Here is a 15,544-nt window from a genome sequence, read left to right as displayed (position 1 = left end):
ATTTGATCAAAGACCTACGTCCTCGCAAAGCTCCCGGTTCCGACGGTATATCTAACCGCGTTATTAAACTTCTACCCATCCAACTCATCGTGATGTTAGCATCTATCTTCAATGCCGCTATGGCTAACTGTATCTTTCCCGCGGTGTGGAAAGAAGCGAACGTTATCGGCATACACAAACCCGGTAAACCAAAAAATAATCCGACGAGTTACCGCCTGATTAGCCTCCTCATGTCTCTGGGCAAACTGTATGAGCGTCTGCTCTACAAACGCCTCAGAGACTTCGTCTCATCAAAGGGCATTCTCATCGATGAACAATTCGGATTCCGTGCAAATCACTCATGCGTACAACAGGTGCACCGCCTCACGGAGCACATTCTCGTGGGACTTAACCGACCAAAACCAATCTACACGGGAGCCCTCTTCTTCGACGTCGCAAAAGCGTTCGACAAAGTCTGGCACAATGGTTTGATTTTCAAACTTTTTAACATGGGCGTACCGGACAGTCTCGTGCTCATCATACGGGACTTCTTGTCTAACCGCTCTTTTCGATATCGAGTAGAGGGAACCCGCTCCTCCCCGCGACCACTCACGGCTGGAGTCCCGCAAGGCTCTGTTCTTTCTCCGCTCCTATTTAGTTTATTTGTCAATGATATTCCCCGGTCGCCGCCGACCCAGCTAGCCTTATTCGCTGACGACACAACCGTTTACTACTCAAGTAGAAACAAGTCCCTAATCGCGATTAAGCTCCAGAGTGCAGCGTTAGCCCTCGGACAGTGGTTCCGAAAATGGCGCATAGACATCAACCCAGCGAAAAGCACAGCAGTGTTATTTCAAAGGGGAAACTCTCCGCTTATTTCCTCCCGCATTAGGAGGAGAAATATCACACCCCCGATCACCCTCTTTGGCCAACCTATACCCTGGACCAGGAAGGTCAAGTACCTGGGAGTCACCCTGGATGCATCCATGACATTCCGCCCGCATATAAAAACAGTCCGTGACCGTGCCGCATTTATTCTCGGTAGACTCTATCCCATGATCTGTAAGCGGAGTAAAATGTCCCTTCGGAACAAGGTGACACTTTACAAAACTTGCATAAGGCCCGTCATGACTTACGCAAGTGTGGTGTTCGCTCACGCCGCCCGCACACACATAGACACCCTCCAATCCCTACAATCCCGCTTTTGCAGGTTAGCCGTCGGGGCTCCGTGGTTCGTGAGGAACGTCGACCTACACGACGACCTGGGCCTCGAATCGATCCGTAAACATATGAAGTCAGTGTCGGAACGTTACTTCGATAAGGCTATGCGTCATGATAATCGCCTTATCGTTGCCGCCGCTGATTACTCCCCGAATCCTGATCACGCAGGAGCAAGTCACCGTCGTCGCCCTAGACACGTCCTTACGGATCCATCAGATCCAATAACTCTTGCATTAGATACCTTCAGCTCTAACACTAGGAGCAGGCTAAGGAACCCCGGTAACCGTACTCGTCGAACTCGACAAAGAGGTCGACGTGCAACCTAACCCATGCATCAGCCCGCTGAGTTTCTCGCCGGATCTTCTCAGTGGGTCGCGATTCCGATCCGGCAGTAGATTCATTCGCGAAGCAATTGCTCTTGAGTTGTTAGGTCTCCTTCGGAGGCGCTCGGGCAGTTGTTAGCAAATCCCACCCCTCCTGGCTGAGCCTTTGCTCGCCCACCTGTCCTGGTGAAGCTGGAAAGGCCTCCGGGCCACCAGTAATCTTTCAATCACAAAAAAAAAAAAAAAAAAAAGAAATGAACATTCGTTGGACTGCGCTTGCCTGGTGCACTTACTATATCCTTGTTACGTTGTGTGATTCAGTGACTGTTATACGTACTGGTTAAAGTTGGACAAGTGTTAAAGTGAATTGTTAAGATAACATATTGTTGATTAAATCAGGAATCAAAAAGTGACATCGTTTTACTTGGTGTTCAACAAGATAATGTCTACCCTCAAGCTTACATCAGAAGTGAGATCAGGACTCTACTCTCACTGGCGTGACGTGTTTGAACATGTTCGAAGTACAGCAAAAAAAAACATGATGCAGATCAGAATACTAGTAGTGGTACGCCACAAGAGCGTGAATGCAGCATACGTAAGTCGTGTAATAACGTCTCTGTTACCTCGATGGAAGATCTGAGCCACGAAGAAATCGTCACATCTTACGTTCTGGCTCATGTTGCCCAGTTTGACTGTCGACGTCATCACATGGCGTTTACTAACGGAAATACAACACGTAACAAGCTATTGCAAGAAATTAAGGCAAGTGCAAATCTCAAGTGAAACTTCGATCGCAATAATGGATCTGTCATGACGAGTGGGTAGTTCCGACACGAATCGTTTTTTGACTACTGCTAGAGTTACATGGCACTAGTACAGTAAACCAGGACATGAGACTGTGAATTGTCGCTGAAATTTTAGAATCTACTCGATTCAATACCAATAACACTACACGTTCGATGACTTCGGGCTCCAGCAAGCAAGCAAACAAGAAAGCAAGCAAGTTTCCGTGGGGAAGAAAAATTGACACATCTGAAGTCGTCGTGACCTGTAAGATAAGACGTCCGGTGCGTTCGTGTCTGGCGATGCGGCGGTGTTCGGGTTCCGCTGGCGGATGCAGGTTTTTCCGGTGAAGTGCGTGCTTGTGCGTGCTTGACAAGTGTTCGCGGTTGGCTTCCTCAGTGTGGGAGTAACATCGTGTAAGAGAGGTGGAACCCGTAAAATTGTAGTTTGCGTGGTGGCTGGTAAGATTTGTTGCGGTAAGAAGTTTGCATGGTGGTAAAATGTCTTGTGAGTCTGCACAGGTAGCCGGAGGTGAGACTTCCGCGGTCGCGGCCCACCCAGTCCGCGAGAACCGGGCAGATCGCCTCGACGGTACGGAGGCCGGCTGACGGGTCCGCCAAACGACGAGACCACGCCTCCAGCACGGACTGCCGATATTGGAGCCCCCGCGCTCCGGCTGCACTTGCGCTAGGGCGCGCCGCCTCGTAGGAGACTGTGAGGTGCTGTGGCAGGTCCAACCAGAGACTTCAACGTGTGTTCCAGAGCTTCAGTGTGTTACAGATAAGTGGTTTTGGCTTCCCCTTTATGTTCCATTCAGGGTCAGAATGTAGTCTTATAAAACAAAGTCATAGTAATTTATTCAATGGTAAGCGGTTTCATGAACAAGTCACTCTTTGATCTGAAAGTAACTTAGACCAATCATGATGGCAAGAGCACTTAGGGGATATTCAACTCGCCCTTAATAGTGCACGTTGTCGAGTAACAGGGTTTACTCCAATAGAATAGACGTTTGCCGTTCAGGGTAGTTCACTTGAAATATCTAAAGTTTCAACAGAGTGATAATCCCTCTAGATTAGATCTTGATTTAGCACGGTCGAAGACCGGCGAAAACATAAAAAAAGGGCACAAACAGAAGCTTGGTTTAGTCGAGGCAAAGCTAAAGTCAAACTCTTTTCCGCTGGGGATTTTGTTTTCGTAAGTTGACCGAAAATGTAAAGGTCCCTTCAACATTACTGCAGTTTTGGAAAACGATAGGTATAAATTGAGACATGTAAATAGTTCTAATAGAGTGTACAAATTTCCCCATGAAAACTTACGTGAAATACCTCGAGGCCCGTCAGGCCTACTAGAAATTTCTGAAAATTATAGTGACGATGACGTGACGGCGTACACAGATGGATTAATTAATCTTGTTCATGAAACTGATCTTAATGATGACGACTCTATCACTGACAATAGAAGCGACATTTTTGTCCGCAAATAGCGATACAGCAAACAGTCTGTGGGTAGTGATACAATGTCTGTAAGCTCAGGCACCTCAGGTGCAGGTGTTGGAAATGTAGAAAACGATGGTCGGTCTCGCACTATTTCTGAAGAAATTCCGTATAAATGTTCTGGTTTAAGAAATGTTTTAACAAACGCTACCGTACACACAGATTAAAAAAAAAAAAAATGAAAAAAAAAGAGAATTGTATGTGGCCAGAGAGATGTTAATCCGGACTAGCAAAAAAAAAAAGAGAAAAAAAAAAAAGAAAGTGTGAAGTCATTGAAGGGTCTGTCCGGTCCAATGGCTTGGCTATAGGGATTTTCATCCAGATTAGCCACAACAATTAGCTACAGGGATTGCGATTCGGTCTAGCATTATCCGGTCCAGTTCCAAAAACTGAAGGGATAACAATTCCGGTCTAAGTTAAAAGGGACATACTTACATACCTGAAGAGTTTTAAATGAACTGGCCCAGGTATGTAAGCAGTCTGAAGGTTATTTATAGCCAGTATAGGATTTTCTGAAGAATTATGCGAACCGAACCGTACTAGATTGTTAATATCATAGACCACGTTTTAAGTTGCATCCGTTAATGTCAGGATGAACGAACACGTTTGTTGTTCACAGACATACCATAAGAATGCGCGCACGAGGACGAGCGCACGTCAGTATGGCCGTGACGGCGTTAACGATATTTATGTTATATAGCACGTGCAATAGGAGTGACTCACACAAGCCAGGCGCGCCGGCCGTGTCGTTCCACTCGTAAACAACAGCTGCAACAGAAGTGACTCATAAGCCAGCTGCGCCGGCTAGTATAAAAAGGCGGAACGTGCCTTGAAATGAACATTCGTCGGACTGCGCTTGCCTGGTGCACTTACTATATCCTTGTTACGTTGTGTGATTCAGTGACTGTTATACGTACTGGTTAAAGTTGGACAAGTGTTAAAGTGAATTGTTAAGATAACATATTGTTGATTAAATCAGGAATCAAAAAGTAGCATCGTTTTACTTGGTGTTCAACAAGATAATGTCTACCCTCAAGCTTACACATACTAGTCTTTTCCTATTTAAATATTAATACATTAAGAAATTTGCCTACTATTGTAGATTTATTGCAATGAGAAAACAGCAGATAAACTAATAATTTTTACATTTGATTTGAGTTATGAAATACCAAAAAAAGGAAAACATAAATAACATTACCATAAGGTTATTTTGTAATTGAACTTAACTTAATAAAACAACATCGCGTTTTACAGGTGTATTTTGTCGGCACAAATGGGCATTGCCATTTTGCCCATTGTTAAGAGGAAGCGTAATTTAATAATTATTATATTATATTATATAATAATTATTAAATTACGCTTATTTAATAATTATTATATTATACGTAATTTAATAATTATTATATTATATTATATAATAATATAATGATTGATTATTATGTAATGATAAAATAATTATTATATAATAATCAATCATTGAAACTTTAAACTGGTGTTTCAAGGTCAGTGGTGGCGTTCACTTTACGCAGCACTGAAAATTTCGGAAATTAACGAAGTGACACAACATTACTATTTAAAAATGTATTTATTGCTTTTCGAAGTATTCTCCGCGAAATTTGACACATTTTTCCATACGATGTAACCAATCATTGAAGCAACCATATCATTCGGAAGTTGGGGTCTCCAAAATGGCCGTTTTGTAGGCGTCCACAGCTTCTTCAGGTGATGAAAATCTCTGTCCACGCAATTTATTCTTTATTTTAGGGAAAGTATAGAAATCATTAGGGCTTAGGTCGGGGCTGTACGGCGGATGGTCTAATAATTCTGTTTTCTTGCTCTAAAAACTCTTTTGTTCTGTGCGCAGTGTGAGAACTCGCATTGTCGTGATGGAGGATGATGCGGCGGTTGCAGTTTCTTTACGGAGTTCAGAAACGACCTGTGGCAAACAAATGCTAGCATACCATTCTGCATTAACCGTTCTTTGTTCCTCAAGAGGAATAGTCGTAACATGGCCGGTTTTGGAGACAAACGTGGCCACCATTTTTTTTTTGCAACACTCCGTGAACGAACAATTTTTGTTGGCTTTAACTCATTTTCGAACACCCAAACTCGTGACTGGTTTTTTGTTTCGGGTTCGTACGCGTATATCTAGGATTCGTCACCTGATACAATGTTGTATACAGCATTTGAGGATCCTGCATGGAATCTTTCGAGAGTTCTGACGCACCAAGTAACGCGAGCCGCTTTTTGCTCTTCACAGAGCGAATGCGGTATCCATCGGGAAAACAACTTTTTTACACCTAATTTTTCATGCAAGATTATTTGTATTTGACTCATGCCAATGTCTAAAGTTGCCTGAATTTCGCGGTATGTCACATGTCGATCTTCCTCAATCAGCTTACGCACAGCATCAACGTTTTCTTGGGTGACTGCAGTTTTTGGACGACCTTGACGGGGATCATCACTGAGCTTGACACGTCCACGTTGAAACTCAGCAAACCAGCGATAAATTGTGGTTTTGGATGGGGCTTCATCACCAAATTCAGAAATCATCTAGTCAACACACTGTTTTTGTGTTAAACCACTTCGAAAGTCATAATAAATCATCGCTCTTGAATTTTCTCGAGTCAATTCCATTTTCTTAAGGACTAAACAAGTTTGACAAAACCTCGTGACAAGACCGAGAATCTTTTTTAAAATAAATAAATGGTATTCGATTTTTAAAACCAAGGAGTTTTCAATTAAAAATATTTTAATATGACAGGAACAGTGGAAATATTCCATTCCCGATACTTTTAGTGCGGCCAGTAACACGTGTATAGACTCCGGTAACCACTGAATTCTAGGCGAGCCGTGAGCCAGTTAACAAATCTACGCCACAAAAACAATATTAAAGAGGTTTTTAGTTTTTTGTTTGTACAGGGAGAAAACATCCTTGGGCCCGCGGTCTGCTCACAACACTATGCAGATCGTAGAGTCTCACATACCCCGCGCGCCCCTTTTGCGCGGGGACCTCGTAGGAGGTTCGGCCCTCTACCCGAAAAAAAAAAAAAAAAAAAAAAAAAAAAAAAGGGAGAAAACATACCGCATGACCCATTTTTCTTTTTGTATTTAGTGTTTTATGTTTGTTTTTATTCTATGTTGTTATAAAATAAAGCATATTATATTCTACTGTCCTCTAAATATATTTTTTGGGCTTAGTTGTGTTGACAACGGTATGTCTTAGCCAGGGTCTAGATATCAACGATTTTAATGACCTCCATCTTGAAATCGCTTCACTACTTAAGCGCATTAGAACAACTTCCAGATGAAAAAACCACTTAGTAGCATATATACTGTATATATATAACTATATTTTTCTAATACATCCGTTATCTTTCTTAATTCTTTCTAAAGATTTGAAAAAAATATCAAAGTTACAAGCAAACAAAACCGACATTCCGAGAGTGTTTCCCTGAAATTCAGATTTAAATACAGCATTAAAAGTGTTTGTGGAACGCCGTGTGTGCTTAGTGTGTACACTGCAAACTGAGAAGCGGATCCTTCCTAACGACCTAAGTTACGGCTACTTGTTTGAGTATGTGCTAAACGATGTTTCCAATGGCAAACCCGACATTTACAATACACTTTCAAAGCCTCTTTAAGTTTTCTATAATTAAAAACGTAGTATTTACTTTAGTTTAATACTACTGTATTTTTTTTATTGCATACTAGCTGACCCGTCAGACTTCGTAGTGCCTCAATCGATATATAAAAGACCTTAACTATTGTATAAAATAAACTTAAAACAAACAAAAGGAATCCGTCCGACGGGGGACACGGCAAAAGAAAAACCAAAATTGTTATCATCACTTAATTCCCAGCATTTTCATATTTATTTAATTTACCTTTTAAACCTTCTCTGGACTTCCACAAATAATTCAAGACCAAAATTAGCAAAATCAGTCCAGCCGTTCCCGAGTTTTAGCGAGACTAACGAACAGCAATTCATTTTTATATATAAGTATAGAAAAAGATAAAAGATATGGATAGAAAAAGATAGAAGATATGGAAGGACGTGCTCACAGCCCACCCGGGAGCCCATAGACATCTACAACGTAAATGCCGCCACCCTCCTTGAGATATGAGTTCTAAGGTCTCCGTTTTTACAGTACAACGGCTGCCCCACCCTTCAAACCGAAACGCATTACAGCTTCACGACAGAAATAAGCAGGGTGGTGGTACCTAACCGTGCGGACTCTCAAAACGTCCTACCACCAGTAATTACACAAATTATAATTTTGCGGGTTTGATTTTTACTACAAGTAGTGTAATTCTATTCCTTCGCCGTGGAAGTCAATCGTGAATATTTGATAAGTACGTATTTCATTAGAAAAATTGCTGCCCGCCTGCGGGATTCGAAAACCATCTTATCGTTTAGGCCACGACGACATTAAACATATTGTTATACAATAGATTCTTAATATTCATTGTAAAAATCCTTTCAATCGAAACCCCTGTCCTGTCGTTATAAATAGAATAATAGAATGTATATTCGTAAAATTTTAGTAATGTGGTAATCGGATAATTCACGGTCTTGATATTTGGCGTTGATAAATAAATGTATGTAGTTTTTACGCATAACAAAACCATTACAGTCCTCGAAATTATCCGCATCTGGCAACCCTACAACCACACAAGTTGTTCAAACCGTTTAATAGTTTATCATGTTGCTGGCCTCTTTAAACTATAAACATAAATTACCTATGCTAGACCCACTTATAAGTGGTACGAAACACGCTGTTATGACACTAATGGCAAAGCATACAAAGACAACGAACGCTTGAGAACTGGAATATGCTAACATAGCAGCTGACGCAGGATCTTCAGATTGCAGATGAGGAAGGTACAGTGTGCTTAGTGCGAATTTTTTTACGTTTTCGATTCCTTTTTTTTTATGATTGAAGGATTACTGTCGCGACCCGCTGAGAAGATCCGGCGAGAAACTCAGCGAGCTGATTCATGGGTTAGGTTGCACGTCGAACTCTTCGTCGAGTTCGACGAATACGGTTACCGGAGTCCCTAAGCCTGCTCCTAGTGTTAGAGCTGAAGGCGTCTAGTGCAAAGGTTATTGGATCTGATGGATCCGTAAGGACGTGTCTAGGGCGTCGACGGTGACTGGTTCTTGCGTGATCAGGATTCGGGGAGTAGTCAGCTACGGCAACGATAAGGCGATTATCATGACGATTCTCGATAGCGTAAAAGATAGCTCATCTTTGTATGCAATAGGATCGTTTGCCTACGTTTGCCGTTAGGGGCGCTGTTCCAACTGCATACAAAATTGAGTTAACTTTTACGCTATCGGGAAGGTTAAAAACTCGCACTAAGCACACATAACTGTGTTTGCGTCTTAGGTGTACGTTGGTTTTGGAAGGCTTCTCCGACTGATACGCCTCAACACTCATATTCAGTACTCAATACCACCTCCAAGTAGATTGATCTATGTTTGCCTTATGCAAAAAAATGGATTTCAAGTAAAGTTAATAAATTATACAATTTGGTTAAAAATGTTAATTGCAAAGTAAATTTGGTTTTTGATATATGACTGTGCTATTTCGGGCACACATATAAAGTTATATTCTACGTATTCTATTAACGATATTACAGGCTTTTCAAGTTTTTATTCGCTGAGCTATTCGATGGGTCTGTATCAAAATACGGAATGAATACTGCTCCTCAGTTTGGAATGTGAGAGCAAACCTATTGTTCTTCTTTTCTATTATAAACGTGATTACTTTGAGGATTACTTACATATGATTACTACTTAACCGTACAAGCTTGTTATATGCCCTAATACCAGTACTTAGAAAGTACGTAAGAAAGAAACAAAGCAGTTGGTAAATAAGTGAATAGGTAAGAAAACTGGTAATAATAAGTGTTGTTCCGCATCGATGAGGACGATAATAATTTGAGCTGCGATAGTTTTTCTTTTTTTTATTGCTTAGATGGGTGGAAGAGCTCACAGCCCACCTGGTGTTAAGTGGTTGCTGGAGCCTGTAGACATCTACAACGTAAATGCGCCACCCACCTTGAGATATAAGTTCTAAGGTCTCAATATAGTTATAACGGCTGCCCCACCCTTCAAACCGAAACGCATTACTGCTTCATGGTAGAAAAAGGCAGAGTGGTGGTACCTACCCGTGCGGACTCACGCCGCCAGTAATTACGCAAATTTTATTTATAACATATAGAAGATAGAAGATGGCATGAACATTCTTTGGTAGCACTTATTGTGAGTCCGTACGCACCACACTGCCTATTTCTGCCATGAATCAGTAATGCTTTTCGGTTTGAAGGGTGGATTCCCAACCGTTGTACTTTAAAACTTTGACCTAGAACTCACCTTTCAAGGTGAATAGTAGCTATTACATTATTGCCGTCTATGGGCTCCGGTAACCACGTAACACCAAGCGGGCCGTGAGCTCGTCCTCCCATCTAAGCAGCAAAAAAGTCTACGGTACCGTTTCAATTCTATCAATTCAAAACTTTTTTATTTTATTATTATTATTATTATTTTTATGATTGAAGGATTACTGGTAGTCCGGAGGCCTTTCCAGTTTCACCAGGACAGGTGGGCGAGCAAAGGCTCAGCCAGGAGGGGTGGGATTTGCTAACAGCTACCCGAGCGCCTCCGAAGGAGACCTAACAACTCAAGAGTAGCTGATTCGCGAATGAATTTACTACCGGATCGGAATCGCGACCCGCTGAGAAGATCCGGCGAGAAACTCAGCGAGTTGATTCATGGGTTAGGTTGCACGGCGAACTCTTTGTCGAGTTCGACGAGTACGGTTACCGAGGTCCCTAAGCCTGCTCCTAGAGTTGAAGGCGTCTAGTGCAAAGGTTATTGGATCTGATGGATCCGTAAGGACGTGTCTAGGGCGTCGACGGTGACTGGCTCCTGCATGATCAGGATTCGGGGAGTAGTCAGCGGCGGCTACGATAAGGCGATTATCATGACGCATAGCCTTATCGAAGTACCGTTCCGACGCTGACTTCATGTATTTCTGTATAGATTCGAGGCCCAGGTCGTCGTGTAGGTCAACGTTCCTCACGAACCACGGAGCTCCGACGGCTAACCTGCAAAAGCGGGATTGTAGAGATTGAAGGGTGTCTATGTGTGTGCGGGCCGCGTGAGCGAACACCACACTCGCGTAAGTCATGACGGGCCTTATGCAAGTTTTGTAAAGTGTCACCTTGTTCCGAAGGGACATTTTACTCCGCTTACAGATCATGGGGTAGAGTCTACCGAGAATAAACGCGGCACGGTCACGGACTGATTTTATATGCGGGCGGAATGTCATCGATGCATCCAGGATAACGCCCAGGTACTTGACCTTCCTAGCCCAGGGTGTGGATTGACTAAAGAGAGTAATCGGGGGTGTGAGATTCCTCCTCCTAATACGGGAGGAAATCCGTGTGGAGCTTCCCCTCTGAAATAGCACCGCAGTACTTTTCGCTGGGTTGATGTCTATGCGCCATTTTCGGAACCACTGTCCTAGGGCTAGGGCTGCGCTCTGAAGCTTCTTCGCGATTAGGGACTTGTTTCTACTGGAATAGTAAACAGTCGTGTCGTCGGCGAATAAAGCTAAATGGGTCCGCGGCGACCGGGGAATATCGTTAACGAATAAGCTAAATAGGAGGGGTGAGAGGACAGAGCCTTGCGGGACTCCAGCTGTGAGAGGTCGTGGGAAGGAGCGGGTTCCCTCGACTCGATATCGAAAAGAGCGGTTCGACAAGAAGTCCCGTATGATGAGCACGAGACTATCCGGCACACCCATGTTGAATAGTTTGAAAATCAAACCGTTGTGCCAGACTTTGTCGAACGCTTTTGCGACGTCGAAGAAGAGAGCTCCCGTGTATAACGGTTTTGGTCGATTAAGCCCCACAAGAATGTGCTCCGTGAGGCGGTGCACCTGTTGAACGCATGAGTGATTTGTACGGAATCCGAATTGTTCATCGATGAGAATACCCTTGGATGAGACGAAGTCTCTGAGGCGTTTGTAGAGCAGACGCTCATACAGTTTGCCTAGAGACATGAGGAGGCTGATCGGGCGGTAGCTCGTCGGATGATTTTTTGGTTTACCGGGTTTATGTATGCCGATAACGTCCGCTTCTTTCCACACCGCGGGAAAGATACAGTTCGCCATAGCGGCATTGAAAATAGATGCCAACATCACGATGAGTTGGACGGGTAGAAGTTTAATAACGCGGTTGGATATACCGTCGGAACCGGGAGCCTTGCGAGGACGTAGGTCTTTGATCAAGTCTTTAACTTCCATCGGGGTGAAATTCAAAACTATATTTTATGTGTATAGTAAAAAATCAAATCTGAATTAGATAAATGTTTAATTACTTAGAAAAGTATCATCATATCAGTTAATCCTTAGCTTATACGATTTGCTGCGAGGTTTGAACTCCGCCACTGAAATAGTTGACGAACAGATTGAACCAGGTCTGAACTGTGGCGAAAACACCAGCGTCTTCGGGAGCATTGAGAGTAACCTGTACTACTCCATCGTTGAAAATCTCGCCATTGGGAGCTTGAGGCGCAGGAAGGGGCAGCTCCTCAACTGGCAACACTGGTTCCGGTACAACCGGATCTACCGGAGGATTATCGATGGGCTCAGGTTCCACGGGGATAACAGGTTCAGATGGTTCTACGGGGACGACAGGTTCAGATGGTTCCACCGGGAAAACAGGTTCAGGAAGAACGATGGGGTCTGGTTGCGGGGGTTTCACAGGTAACACAGGCTCAGGAATAACGATAGGCTCAGGCTCTCCGGGATTAATAGGTTCAAGACCAGCTTCTTCGGCGGCAGCAGCTGCAGCTTCGGCGAGACCGACGGCGGTGAATGGGTGAAGGGGGTCGCTGCTGGCTACCAATTGATTGTCGACGTGCTCCTTAAGTTTGATGCCAACAATGTGACCAATCTCCAAAGCTTCGCCTTCGGGAACACCGTTCACGATAACTTCAAATGCACCCGTGTTGCCATCGAGGGGGGCAGCGGTTGCCGCCGCCACGAATAAAGCCAATATTAAAAATTTCATGTTTGCCTATAAAAATTAATAAAAACCTAAAGAGAACAATAATAATAAAAAACTCCCACAAGACGTCAATGGACGACTTTATGGATGTGACAGTTACATAAAGTATAAAGCTATGTTATCTTTGAATGTTTTTTTATTTTTAATTTTTAAATTACTTACCTCCGTTCTATACGAAATCCCGAAACGTTCTAACGCTTGAAATAAGATTCCGATGATATTTGTAAATCCATAAAGATTAGACGAAAACTGCTAGACATACATAGTTAATTCCGCTATAAATTTCTTATAATTTATTGACTGTTAACGATAAAGGCAGTAAAGCTTCCTTATTGTTATAGTCGCTGATAGCATTAAAAATTTAATCCTTAAGAGGAATGTAGATTTGACGACCGATAAGTTTGTTTTGATGATTTGTATAGCGGGTATTTGTTTATTACTGGTGGTAGGACCTCTTGTTAGTCCGCACGGGTACCACCGGTACCGGTACCACCTAGGTAGGTGGTATGCGGTGCGGTGGTGGTGGTAATGCGTTTCGGTTTGAAGGGCGGAGTAGCCGTTGTAACTATACTGAGATCTTAGAACTTATATCTCAAGGTGGGTGGCGCATTTACGTTGTAGATGTCTATGGGTTCCAGTAACCACTTAACACCAGGTGGGCTGTGAGCTCATCTACCCATATAAGCAAAAAAAATAAGCGTATTTTCTTTCAGAAGTGACTCGTAGAAAAACATTGACTGTTACACTCAAACATACTAATACCTCATTATTAATCTACTATTTATACAGTAAGTATATTAAAAACTAAGCTGGCAACAAAACAAACCCATCGGCGGAGCGGGTCAGCTTCCGAGAGGGTCGTTCGACCGTGGATGCGATATTTCGCGTGCGGGCTTCCTCAACGAGGCTGTCTCATGGGGAGGGGTGGCCCTGCTGGTTTCTCTTGACATCGCCAATGCATTTAACACCCTACCCTGGTCCGTGATAGGCACTGAAGAGGCGTGGAGTGCCCCTCTACCTCCGCCAGCTGGTTAGCTCCTATTTAGAGGCCAGGTCGGTCGAATGTACCGGGTACGGTGGAATCCTTCACCGTTTTCTGCTTGTGTGTGGTGTTCCGCAGGAGTTGGTTCTCGGCCCCCTCTTGTGGAATATCGGGTACGACTGGGTGCTGAGGGGCGCTCTTCTCCCGGGCCTCCGCGATATTTGCTACGCGGACGACATGTTGGTCGTGGCCCGGGAAGATGATTATAGAGAGCCTGTTCGTCTCGACATAGCGGGAGTGGGCCTCGTCGTCGGGAGGATAAAGAGACTGGGTCTCGACATGGTGCTCAGTAAATTCGAGACCTTATGGTTTCACGGACTGCGGAGAGCGCCACCTGTCAACGTCTATATCGTGGTTGGAGGCGTCCGGATAGAGGTCAGGGTGCAGTTGAGGTACCACGGCCTTGTGTTCGACAGCCGGTGGGTTTTTCATACTCACTTTGCGGAGCTAGTCCCCCGATTGATGAGGACGGCTGGTTCTTTGAGCCGGCTGCTCCTGAATATTGGGGAGCCGGATCAGGTTGTGCGCCGCCTCTACGCGGGGGTGGTGCGATCGATGGCCCTGTACGGTGCGCCTGTATGAGCTAAGCCGCGTAACCGTGCCGCTATGGATCAGTTCCTGCACCGGCCGCAGCGCACCCTTGCTATCAGAGTCATTCGTGGATATCGCAGCGTCTCCTTCGAGGCGGTGTGTGTGTTGGCGGGGACGCCGCTATGGCAGCTGGAGGCGTAGTCGCTCGCTGCCGATTAACGGTGGCGCAACGAGCTTCGTGCTTTGAGCGTGGCGCATCTCCCCTAAAGTGAGCTGCGGGCGCGGAAGGCCCATTCTCGACGGTCCGTGCCCGAGTCGTGGTCAAGGCGGTTGGCTAACCCCACATGGTGTCTACGCACCGTCGAGGCAGCTTACCCGGTGTTTGATGACTCGATGAATCGTGGAGAACGCCTCACCTTTTGTCTGGTGCAGATTGCTGACATTAAATAAAACTAGTTATTAAAAAAGTATATATGTAATAACACTAAAACTAGTTAGAGCTACCAAAAAAATCAGTTGTCAACCAACGGAGAAGACAATACTGATTTGCTTTGAAAGATTTGTTTGTTTGTATTGAATAGGCTCCGAAACTACTGAAACGATTTGAAATATTCTTTCACTGTTTGGAAGCTACACTATTCCCGAGAGACATAGGCTATAATCTTTTTTGAAAAAAATTAGGGATCCTTACTAAAACTCCAATAATGTAACCCACGGTGTAAAAACTAACCTAAAATACTATTTACATCGCGTGCCCTGTGAAAACTATTGATGATAGAATAAAATAATGTACTACGACTTTGTAGAACAAATTATTTTTACAAAAAGTGTCGCGACAGCATACGTCTAACTATTACAGTTATGCCGCAATAAGTGTTCTTTTATTTAAAGAGAAAAAAACAACGTCAAATATCGTTGAAATTTTTGTTAAAGACCCGAGCGAAGCCAGAGCGGGCCGCTTGTAAAATATAAACATATCGTTCTCAAGCTGTAACAGGAATAACAAATATTTCGAAGGACATCTCGTTTAAAGTCAACGTACAAAATGCTAATTTAAATATGATTAGGCAAATAGTATAGATATGTCT

General features: G+C 43.7%; 1 protein-coding gene and 1 long non-coding RNA gene across 2 annotated transcripts in view; one reads left to right on the top strand and one right to left on the bottom strand.

Annotated features, from left to right (window-relative positions):
• Window positions 1-4,789, top strand: part of LOC149500870 (uncharacterized) — a 107,176-nt gene extending 102,387 nt beyond the window's left edge. The window contains exon 2 of the long non-coding RNA XR_016324689.1: window positions 1,548-4,789. This is a non-coding gene — a long non-coding RNA (uncharacterized LOC149500870). The remainder of the gene's footprint in view (window positions 1-1,547) is intronic.
• Window positions 4,790-12,179: 7,390 nt separating this feature from the next.
• LOC149500869 (uncharacterized) lies at window positions 12,180-13,331 on the bottom strand. The gene is made up of 2 exons (XM_089735273.1): window positions 13,046-13,331; window positions 12,180-12,892 (listed from the first exon to the last, which is right to left on the bottom strand). The coding sequence occupies exon 2, from the start codon at window positions 12,884-12,886 to the stop codon at window positions 12,227-12,229; it is 660 nt and encodes a 219-aa protein (XP_089591399.1). The 5' UTR covers window positions 12,887-12,892; window positions 13,046-13,331; the 3' UTR covers window positions 12,180-12,226.
• Between the last annotated feature and the right edge of the window lie 2,213 nt (window positions 13,332-15,544).

The sequence above is a fragment of the Bombyx mandarina genome, chromosome 19 (genome assembly GCF_030267445.1).
Source record: "Bombyx mandarina strain Sakado chromosome 19, ASM3026744v2".
Taxonomy (NCBI): Eukaryota; Metazoa; Arthropoda; class Insecta; order Lepidoptera; family Bombycidae; genus Bombyx; species Bombyx mandarina.
Note: the sequence above shows the minus strand (reverse complement) of the source record. Positions and strands in the feature narration are given on the sequence as shown.